The sequence below is a fragment of the Rhagoletis zephyria genome, unplaced genomic scaffold (genome assembly GCF_001687245.7).
Source record: "Rhagoletis zephyria isolate East Lansing unplaced genomic scaffold, Rhagoletis_zephyria_1.1 Rzeph_scaffold_00497, whole genome shotgun sequence".
NCBI lineage: Eukaryota > Metazoa > Arthropoda > Insecta > Diptera > Tephritidae > Rhagoletis > Rhagoletis zephyria.
In genome coordinates this window covers 155738-167795 of record NW_016157581.1, presented here as the reverse complement: position 1 = coordinate 167795, position 12058 = coordinate 155738, and the positions used below count along the sequence as shown (strand labels likewise).

The 12058-nt window shown below is 32.9% G+C and overlaps 1 protein-coding gene across 3 annotated transcripts in view; it reads left to right on the top strand.

The window, feature by feature from the left end:
- The window catches only part of LOC108359968 (phospholipase A1 member A-like), a 155313-nt gene that overhangs the window by 44061 nt on the left and 99194 nt on the right, over positions 1-12058 (top strand). For 2 of the 3 annotated variants that reach the window (XM_017612083.1, XM_017612084.1), the window contains exon 2: positions 11395-11427. The exons of the other annotated variant lie outside the window; for it this stretch is intronic. In XM_017612083.1, the coding sequence (XP_017467572.1) occupies positions 11400-11427 (28 nt within the window). In that variant the 5' untranslated portion in view covers positions 11395-11399. The remainder of the gene's footprint in view (positions 1-11394; positions 11428-12058) is intronic. 3 annotated transcript variants of the gene reach the window in all.

Below are 12058 nucleotides of genomic sequence, written 5' to 3'. Positions count from 1 at the left end.
TTTTTAGAATGTTTAACTTTTAGGTGTGCTCGTCCTTAAGTTATTTGTTTTTGTTATATTTTGGCCTTTTAATAATTATATTCAACAATTTATATTGAGCTCGGGGCTGTTTTTTAAATGAAAATTTATTGTGGAAAAGCAACAATAATTTTAAAAAATGGTAGAAGTGATAGCTATTTCGGAAATCACCACATTTCCTCATCAGACTTCTTTCAGTAGGATTCGAACCGACGATCCCACTGACTCAGCCAGTTGCCTATGCACCGTGCTAAGTACGCCTTGTAAATTATCGTTTGCTTTTTTCCACTATTTTCATTTTTGTTATGCCAACACAATCAAGCGCAGCTATTCCGCTGCAATTCACTTGATCATGTGGTTGTTGGTATTGTGGTTGGCATAACAAAAAAAANTTTAGTTGTCAAAACATGGCATGTCGATCACTGCGCTAGTAGAGAAAGAGAAGTGTGTGCTATGACATGCTTAGACTTGTTTGTCTCAGTTTCAGTTTTGCCATCGCCGCGAGTTGTTTCGGCGTGCGCATAGTTATTTGAAAATATAAATTTGAATGCCAACTGGGGTTTCTCAGTGGATATATAATTCATGTTAATTATAATTTGAAAATTTCTATTTAGCCAAGGAAAAAGCAAAGCAGTATACTTAAACCAGCACTTCCAGCAGCAGATATTGACCTGTGTATTCGCAGGACTGTTCCTGTTTTATCGTTTATTTTTAAGAAATTCTTACCACCTTATTCATATGTATTATATACACTAGTAACTATTTATGTAAATATGTATGTATTTTTTATGCTTAATATATGCAAATAACAGAAGAAAGTAAACACAACAACCATCGAGTAAATTTTTATTTGTGTCAAATTGAAACTTTTTTCCAATAATAAACGGTTAGCTGATTCAAGTCTACAGCAAGTTCACAAAATTAATTGAAAACTTGTATCAACCAAAGCATTGTTTATATTTGCTCAACAATGATTTTATTCAACTAACAATATTGTCCAATCAAGGTAGTCGTTTTGTAATTATTAACAAATATACATTTGTCCCAACTAGAAGTCTCAAGTAAATGGCAGACTCTCGTGAACCAGATATTTATTTCGCCATATCCAACTATGCCATTTGGTCACTATAACCAAATCTTGGTAATTATAACTAAACGTTTTTCTGGGTGTACCTTCTAAGTAAGAACCATATCCTTACTAATATGATAAATCCGAAAGTGAGTTTGTTTATTTGTTACCCTTTCACGCTTTAACTACTCAACCGAGCATCATGAAATTTTGTACACTGATGTCATTTAGCCCAACTTAAATTGTAGCATAGTCCTCTTTCAGACACGTCAAGTCTTGAAAGCAATTTTTTTCGCATTCTCTTTTGTGTTTTCTATTTGCTTCCACACGCGTCAACTTTAATTGAATTCAAGTCCTTGGTTCTTAAACGGGAAGCAACGAAAAGATCAAAAGAGACAAGAAAACTTGAAACGAATTGACGGTACGGAGGTATCTGTACTCTTCCCCTCTCTTCCCACCTCCTTTGCCAACGAACGAGCAGACTTGAAAGCAGGACTTGACGTGTCTGAAATGGGACATAGATTTAATGTCGATTGTGCAAGGGGGCGTGGCACATTCCATACAAACTGAATTTTTCGAACTGCATATCGCAGGAAATATTTATGATAGAGTACTGGAACTTGGTATTTAGATGTATAAAATCAATTCCACACTCATGGAGGAGGGTTGCCACCGGTTTAAAAAATCAAATTCAACTTGAGTTAAGGGAATTATTTATTTGAAAATTATATTAAAAAAATGAATGTCGTGAGGCTTACAAAAGTTGTAGTTTAAAAATATTTTGAAAATGATTCCCGGCTGTTTGAAAGGTCACATTTAAATTAATTATTCGCAAGCTATCTGAAAAATTAAAATATGGGTGTCAAACCAAAGATTACTAAGAAACTTTCAGATTGAATATTTTGAATATTACTGAGGTGTTTTACTAGTGTTGCCACCCGAATAAAAATTTAATTCAATTAATTTAAATGAGTTACTGCAACACGGGTTTCAATCGAAATATTTTTGAAAGGGGTTTAAGTTCTAAACTACATGAAGGATGGTTGCCACCTATTTGAAAAATCAAATTCTACTTGAGTTAAGGGAATTAGATAATTGGAATATGTATCACAATATATGTGTTAGACCAAAGGGTTTAATAAGGTTTTAGTTGGAAAATATTTTGTAGAGGGCTGCCACCTATTTTAAAATTCGAATTTAAATTCATTATACTCAAACTAAAGTGTCAAACGAAAGAGTGTTTAGAAATGTTGAGCTTTATTTCTAAACTACATATGTATAGCAGGGTTTCCACATATTTCAATTAAAATTCAACTTGAATTATAGGAATGCGGAAATTTGAATGCATATGTTTGTATCAGAATATGTGTGTCAGACGAAATGGTTTTGCAAGGGCTTCATTTGTAAACTACATGTAAAGGGGTTGTCTCCTTTTTTAATCTATGTATATATGTTTGAATTCAGGGTATAAGTTAATTGAAAAAGTATCACAAGAGAGAGGTTTAAGAAATTTTTAGTTCGAAAATATTTTGAAGATGGTTAAAAAGTTTTAAGTCTCCTGTGTTTGGCATAGTTTAAGTATGTTAAGATTTATTGAAATAAATCACACCTAATGTAGCACGCAGGAATTGTATACACTCAGCGAAGCGGGTGATGGCGATCTAGTCGGTCCATAAATAGGGGGTTTTCAAATTTCTCGACACCAGCACTGTCTAGTGGATTAATTCATCTTTCGTATTGCATTGCCATCACGTGCTGAGCTAAGTTTCAAGTTTCAAGCCTAGCACATAGGGAAGTTGGTTAAAAATTGTTTGCAAAATTTGATTACACACAGGTAGGGATGGCAGCAATTAAACATTTCGCATATCATCTTCAAAAGAGTCACAACTCAAAATTTGGCATTTTTGAAATTATGCGTTAAAAATGTACACAAAGCTTTTATTTACCTTTCAGCAAAAGCTGGATTAACCGCCCAATTCTGTGTTTTCTTGATAAATTATTTGTAAAGAAATTGTATCAAGATTTTTATCAAGTAAAAGCTCCTATCGTATTCGTGTCGTTATTTATAAAATAAAAACCTCTACGATTTCCGCAAGAGGGGAACTGATTTCCACATGAGTGGAACTGATTTTATTGTCCAATATGAAAAATATGAATTTAAAAGCAAAAAAGTTCTTGACTGCCGTAGCTGAGTAGGAAGAGATGTCGGCAATAAATTCTGTGTGTCCCAGGTTCAAATGCCGGCAGATTCAGTATTTAAATGATACAAACAAATTTTATAATATACAAAATTTATAATTTTCATATGAAATTTCAATTTGTTTTTGCTTGTCAATAGCATTTTCAATCTTGATAATTTATCAAGAAAAGAGTTTTAGATTTCTGAGCTAGAATTCCAATTATTGATAAATAATAAAAAATTTACAAATTATAAAAAAATTTTTATTTATCAAGTGCATAGAATCGGGCTATAAATTTTTGTTATAATTTGCTAAAAAAACCTAAGGTAAAGTCGCCTTTGCCTATATGATTAGCATGTGCTACGAAATAGTTTTTTGAATTTTCTGGCGAACGTATTATTTTGAGTTTGTTTTGTTGTTGACTCTTTTGAAGACGGTGTGCGATTGTAATATAATCGTAAAAATATTTTCGAGAAATATGAACTCTTTAGTTGTATAAAATCCATCCATCGAACATGCTTTTTTGTTAGCTGCATCAACTTTACTCGACCCGAAGTTTAAACAAATTAATTTCAAAGATCCGTTAGCATTAGCCTCAGTAATGAAGTTATTGCGAAATGATATAAAGTGCGTAGATGATCTTATGGAAATGGGTAGCGAGTCGTCACTAGAATCAGTAGAAAATGAGTTCGATCTTTGGGCCCCTTATAAATCTCTGGTAAATAAACGAAGGCGAACATATGATGATTTGGGTCACCCACCAGAAGAAATGAGTTTTTATTTAAATTGTCAAGTCCAAGAACTAAAGCGGAATATCATCGACAATTGGGAGGAAATGAAAACTGTTTACCCAAAACTTTACGGACTTTCGCAAAAATACTATCATTTAGTTGGTACCTCGGTGCCCGCTGAGCGATTTTTTTCAAAAGCTGGTGTTACAGCCACCGAGAAACGCAACCGCTTAACAAAACGCTTATCAAGACTTTTGTTTTGACAAACTTGGTTAAATAATGAATAACAACAAAACGCTTATCAAAACATTTGTTTTTGTAAACTTGGTTAAATAATAAATAATAATTCCCGCTCAAAATACTTGTTTTATTTTATTTAAAGCTAATTAACAAGAGAGTTAGAAATTTTTTAGGGAAAAGTGTTTTTGTGAATACCCACTGTAAAAATGTGCATTTAAATAATCGATTAATTGATTATCTTCTATACTAGCTATATAAAGAGAAGTCCCTTTTTTTGTAACAGGTAATCTAGCGAACGGCTGGGCCGATTTTCATGAAATTCTGTATATAAATAGCCTTCAGCGACCACCATGTCATAGGTCAAAAAAATTACTTTTTCAGGTAGGTGTACCACGGACCGAACTATTCGAAAAAAATCTTATTATGGTTCGATTTGCTCAGAATTTGGTACGTAGCACAGTGCAGCCAAAATTCGAGAAAATAAAGTTTCTAAATAGGCCTTTTTTGACATTGAGTTGGCTAAAGAGATCACCTGAGAAGCAAAAACTGCTCACTGTAACGGCCGGTACCCTAAGTCCTCTCTTTATATTCATTTGTAGTGTGACCTCACAAACACAACATTATTGTAATAAAAAGCGAAAAGTTATTAACGTATAAAAGTAGTTAGAGGATAGGAAATCAAACAAAACTAAATGGATTATATGTCTGAAGGTTAGTAAAATACGTTAAAATAATTGTGAAAACTAATACTGTAACAGTAATAAAAAAAAATAAAAAAATGTAAAGGAATTTTTTTCGCTTATTTTTAAACAAAATTTGAGTTGTTAAATGCAACAGTAACAAAACTCTGTCGAATGCTGCTTTTAAACCTATTAGAGTTTACTTAGGAAAGTATTAGGTACAGAATAAAACAGAACTCAGGTGCTCATCTTTTCTCCTTATATTTTTTTGTTTCTTCCATAAAAAAAGCTCGAAATTTGCCAGGCGCCATACTGGATCCGCCATTGTGAATTTTGCAATTTTGACAGCGGATTAGTAATTAGTGACACCGAAAACACGAAAAGCTTCGAATTTTGGCCGCACTTTTGGATTTTGGCCGCACTATTCGTAGGTAGATTTTTTCCTCTAATTCTTTTTTTATGGGAAGTGGACCAGGGACCGATCTATTCGAAAAAATCGTATTTATGGTCCAATTTTCTTAAAATTTGGTACGTAAGTCATGGGCGTAGCCTATATCTTCCAAAATACTACCAGGAAATGCTAGCTCGATAATTTAACCACTTTGTAGTTTTTCCAGAATAATGGTTAATCAAAAAAATGCAAAAAGTTAAAATTTTGTGTGCGTGGCATGCATTAACAAAGAAAGTTGTAGGTATTGAGGTAAAATTGTTTTGAAGTTGCACTTATAAAGGTAACAATGTTTTGTTTTAGATACTTGCATTAATCAAGGAATTGCACGTATTGAGAGTTGCGGTTACCGTGTACGCTCTGTATATATTTTTTCATCGGATAAACAGAAATTATGTTACGAACAATATAAGGCTCAAACTACGAAAAACACGTTTTTATACCTTAAGTCCAGATTGTGAGGGGGTATTAAACATTCTAAGTATGCATATTTTTTGTGCATCATTAGATCTATAATTTTATCAGTCACACAGTGTATTATCCCGACGAAGTCTTTGACGATGGCACCGGGTGGGGAACGGTACGTGACGGTAGGAGGTTTAGTTTGGGTTAAAGTCTCACACTGACGGGGGTAAGCTTTCGATGCTTCCTTCTCATAAAAAAACATGTGCAGTAAAAAGTTAATTATTTAAATCGACGAATAGTTTTATATCAACCTTTGTGAACTTCTATTTAAATGTTTGTGTACAACATATCTCTATTGGTTACAATAAGTTTAAGCTATAATAAAAATTTTTTAGTAATAATTATTGGTTTTGAAAAAAATGTTTGTATAAGATTTTGATACAAAAATCCACCTAAGACTTAAGTGTCATCGGTGTTATTAATGCTGACCTTGTATAACGCTTGACAGAAGAATTTGCTATTAAATTGCAAAGTCAGAATTAAGATCAGTGATAACCGCTAAGTCCCAGAGGGGTTCCAACATCACAAAATAGTTTTTGTGAAAATGGCAGATAGAGGGTATTGACTGAAAGCCCTCGATATAGGATCATTTTTTTCCCCGAAGTGAACCAGGTACCGATCTTTTCTAAAAAAATCGCATTTATGGTCCGATTTGCTTAAAATTTGGTACGTAGGTAGCTGTTTGTCTGCATTATTTAGCATATAGGATCCTTTTTTCCGGGAAGTGGACCAGGGACCGATCTGTTCTAAAAAATCGCTCTTATGGTCCGATTTGCTTAATTTTTTTTTCCGTAAAAAATGGTTTAATATAAATATGTCGATAATTTCATTTCCCACATTTGTTATATAGAAGGTTTTTTAAAAATAGCATTTTTTATTGTGAAAAATTAGCAAAAACTGTGAAAAAAGTTTACATTGTCACTGTTTTCGCCATTTTTTGACAATTTCTGTTGAAAATACATAGCATATTGAAATTCCAAAGATGTCTACAATTTCATTCTCCACAACTTTTGTACCTACATTTGTTTTGTACGACGCTTAGATCACGGCCGGGAACGCGATAAACATCGATGGCGGAATGTTGCCAAATCAAATGTAGTGGCAAGACTGTGGATTCATGATCTACGTGTCAAATAGAAGTAAACTGCATCAAAAAATCGCTGTTANTTTGTGAACTTCTATTTAAATGTTTGTGTACAACATATCTCTATTGGTTACAATAAGTTTAAGCTATAATAAAAATTTTTTAGTAATAATTATTGGTTTTGAAAAAAATGTTTGTATAAGATTTTGATACAAAAATCCACCTAAGACTTAAGTGTCATCGGTGTTATTAATGCTGACCTTGTATAACGCTTGACAGAAGAATTTGCTATTAAATTGCAAAGTCAGAATTAAGATCAGTGATAACCGCTAAGTCCCAGAGGGGTTCCAACATCACAAAATAGTTTTTGTGAAAATGGCAGATAGAGGGTATTGACTGAAAGCCCTCGATATAGGATCATTTTTTTCCCCGAAGTGAACCAGGTACCGATCTTTTCTAAAAAAATCGCATTTATGGTCCGATTTGCTTAAAATTTGGTACGTAGGTAGCTGTTTGTCTGCATTATTTAGCATATAGGATCCTTTTTTCCGGGAAGTGGACCAGGGACCGATCTGTTCTAAAAAATCGCTCTTATGGTCCGATTTGCTTAATTTTTTTTTTCCGTAAAAAATGGTTTAATATAAATATGTCGATAATTTCATTTCCCACATTTGTTATATAGAAGGTTTTTTAAAAATAGCATTTTTTATTGTGAAAAATTAGCAAAAACTGTGAAAAAAGTTTACATTGTCACTGTTTTCGCCATTTTTTGACAATTTCTGTTGAAAATACATAGCATATTGAAATTCCAAAGATGTCTACAATTTCATTCTCCACAACTTTTGTACCTACATTTGTTTTGTACGACGCTTAGATCACGGCCGGGAACGCGATAAACATCGATGGCGGAATGTTGCCAAATCAAATGTAGTGGCAAGACTGTGGATTCATGATCTACGTGTCAAATAGAAGTAAACTGCATCAAAAAATCGCTGTTACAAATTTTTTTCAAATTTCCTACCAAATTTATCTAATTTTACTGGGCTATGTATGCGCGGCACTGTTACCAACTTGGTGCTTTTCGCACTAAATTTAGTGTTTTTCTTTATTCGAAACGCGAGTTTGGTGCTCGGTGCGTTTTTTGGCGCTTCTTTTATGTTGCTTGGACCAGAAATCGACCTTCAGCCCTTTAGTTTGTTATTTTTCATGACTATTCAAAAAAGCAGCAGCACCTCCTTACAGCTAAATTAATAAAGAACATTTTGAAGAAATAATAATCGAAATTGTATGCAATTTGTAGAGGATGCAGCTTTTTGACACAAAAACATTTTTCCTACTAAGCGCCGGTGGATAATACGCTCAAATAAGACACATTAAAAAGGGAGATTAAATTTCGTTATGTTTCAGGTGCGGTGTAGATTTAAACTCCCACATAGTTCATGAAATTTTATTTTTTGTTTTTGCTTTCGTTTGAAAGGGATTGTTGAATAAATCTAAAATTTAAACAGCTAGGGGAAAATTTATCAAACGCAACGCTGGACAAAAATATTTGAATTTATAGAAAACAATAAATTCGACCCGTGGGCAAGAAACATTGATTTTTATTAGTTTGAATCGGAATCCCTACAATCAAATTTTTTATGCATACAAAGCCCCTTAAATACTAAGGAAAAAATTCGGTGTTATTTTATAGAAAATACCCGATTTTTTTTGGGTTTTAGTGCTTTTCCAAATTCAAAACTTGGCGACACTGCTTGAAGTATTTATTTGATTGTCTCCGTGGCGCTTAAGGTTCTTTGCTTTCAGTTTTTGTTTACAAATGCAACCCTGCCTACAGAGCTGGGCGATAAGGATAACATGTGTAATCGATTGCATTTAGGATTACGATTACTTTAATCGCAATTTCAAAAATTATTAAATTAGGATTGCGGTAATCGTTCATTGAATACACCTTAGATTACGATTACAGTAATCGTAATTTCAACTTTTTTAATTACAATTACTGTAATCGTAATCTAAGTTCGTTCGATGAATGATTAGAATAATTTTAAATTAAACATTTTTCTAATTACAATCTTTTGAGTAATCTTAAACGAAGTTATTCTATAAATTTGCGAAATATAAATGCGCGCTAACGATAATATGAGGATAATATGTATTTATTTAAAAAAAACAGCAAATAAAAGAAACTAATATTAAAATAAAAATAATAAGTAAAGCAGTTTGGGCGAGTAAACTTGTATAACCGGCAAATAAAACAATACAGGATTAAATTTAAAGTAATCGTTCATCGAACGAACTTGGATTACGATTACAGTAATCGTAATTTTAACTTTTTTATACCCGAGCGCACTTGTGCACAAGGGTATATTAATTTTGTTCACATAACGGTTGTTTGTAACAGCCAAAACGAATCCAGATAGTGAGACAAATGTATACATAAATGCTCAAAATGAATAGAGAAGTCGATTAAGCCATGTCTGTCTGTCCGCCCGTCTGTCCGTCCGTCCGTGTACACGATAACTCGGGCAAAAATTGAGATATCTCAAGGAAATTTTAGGTTTGTGGTATGCAGGTTTCCAATTATCCAAGGTAGGTTGGTATTGAAAATGGGCGAAATCGGACTGTAACCACGCCCACTTCCCATATAACGGTAATTTTCAGAAATACGAAAACTGCGATATTTTAGTAACTACTGAAGATTATTCACTCAAAATTGATATTTACAATAACTTTTAGACGAAAAATAAGAATATTATAAATTTTTGGAAAATGGGCGTAGCCACGCCCATTTATGGTTACATGTGTATATCTTCGTAACCGCTGCACCAATTTCTTCCAAACTTGGCACAGTTATTGGCCTTGGCACAGCATTCTACGAATTTGTACCAAACTCGGTATAGTTATTGTGCTTGCCACATAAAAGCAAAACGTTGCAAATTATTGTAATCGGACTAAAATTGAGGCCGCTTTTCATATAACGGTAAATTTCAGAACTGCTTGAAACTTCAAAATTTCGAAATTTAAGGACTCTAGTTTACTCAAAATTGATACGCCCGGACTTACCATGTAGAGGTAGTTTTCGGAAAGGTGAAAGTCATATATTAAATACTTGCGCCGGGTATTTAATGTTCGGTTCCGCCCGAACTTAGACTTTCTTACTTGTTAAAATTACGATTACTGTAATCGTAATCTAAGTTCATTCGATGAAGGATTACTGTTATCGTAATCTTTTTTTAGCTTGTTGGGATTACTGCAATCCTAATCGTTTAGTAATCGTAATCATTATCGCCCAGCTCTGCCTGCCTATCGTTTGACACTTTTCATGAATTTGCAGGAAGAAAAACTTCGGACTAAGACCTGCAACTTCTGACTGAGAGAGAGTGCAAGTTACTCTCACATAGGGACGTTCCGATACCATCAAAGTATCGATACCTACTCAAATGAGTTTACTAAAATAGCTATTTCGATACTACTTATATGAGTCAAGCGAATGTATCGATACCTACTTATATCGATAATTTTTCATCCTTTTAAATTCAACAAAGCGAAAGTAATTTTCAGGCGTTTTCTGTGACATAAAGCTTTGCACCTGAGTGGAAGATCGACCTATCTCGGAAGAAAGTTCGAAAACGACCTATCTCAGAAAACTTTTCAAAAGCGCCCTATTTCAGAATTTGATTGGAAAACGCCCTATCGTAGAAAACTTTTCAAGAACACCCTATTTCAGAATTCGGTTCAAAAACGCCCTATCTCAAATATTTTCAATATATTTGCAGTTGAGGTATCGATATGTATATTTCTTCTTTAGTAGCACTTAAAGTAATACGATTACTTAGACAAAAAATTCAACCTTTGAAAGGATCCCACAAAACTTTACTACTATAAAGATTGCTTACACTTTGTTGTGGTATCACTAATATGTAAAAATATATCCACACTTTAGAATTTGGCGGTGTAATTGCTTAAAACATTTTTTTTAAATGAAAACGAAGCAACTATTTTCCATAGAAAAAATATTATCGACAGGATATGGCACTTTCTCAAATCGATTCGATACAAGTACTTTTCTTTCGATACCAAGTAGGTATCGAAACAACCATTCGAGTAAAAAAAGTAGTTGGTATCGAAACAAAAGTATCGAGTACATACTCGTATTTACTTGTATCGGAACATCCCTACTCTCACAAGAGTGGTTTGACTTACAGGTTTTTTTGGCACCTGTGCGCTGTTTGTCAAGTGTAATTGCTTATAAAAATTTTAAAACTACAATTAAAAAAATTCTCAGAATCCCTTTCTCATTTATAAACCTTTCTACTCACAACTTTTCACGCAAATATTCCAACTTAACTGCAATCCGAGGTCCAGTTGAAAAATTTTCACCCATAATTAAGTATATATAGATATGTACATATTTAAATTCAGATTAGACAAAATGAAGCCGCAAATTATAATTAGCAACATATTTTTTTTTTTCAGTCACTATGTTTAAAGGACTAAAAATGAAATCAAGTAAGTATACTTAAATGCTTCATACAAAAATATTTTGATTTTTAGAAATATTTTCCATGAGCCAAGGTTAAAAATTCAGTGCTATTGGTTTTGAAGCTTTTTGGCCGGTTATAATAAATAAAACAAGTGTTTACTTCTTCTCTTACGCGTTTCGACGCATAGTCGCGTCTTCTTCAGGGAGTTTTAATATTAAGAAATAAAATTATCACAACATAAATTAAACATATTTAAAAACATTAAGACACGTTAAAAAACACTGCACATCCTCCATCGTCAAACCTCAGACATTGTGTCTGACACATTCTCACAATCTCACAAAAATAATGATCTATTAGCATTATACAATTACACAGTGATACAAAAGTAAACAAAACAAGAAATAAATAATATAAAAAAAACTTTTTAATATACAACGCTTTTATAAATGGACTAAAAAGTAGAAAATAATATTTCTCAGTCCCATAGAATTTGTTTTGATAATACTTTCGCTGTAGAAATTTTAGGTCTACGTTATGTAGTTTGACTATTGTCAATTAAATCGAATGCTTTGTATTGCATGCGCTCCACGTTTTTCATTTTCAATTTCATAGATTGTTTATAATGACTTTTGCTAAAATTTCAAAATCAAAAG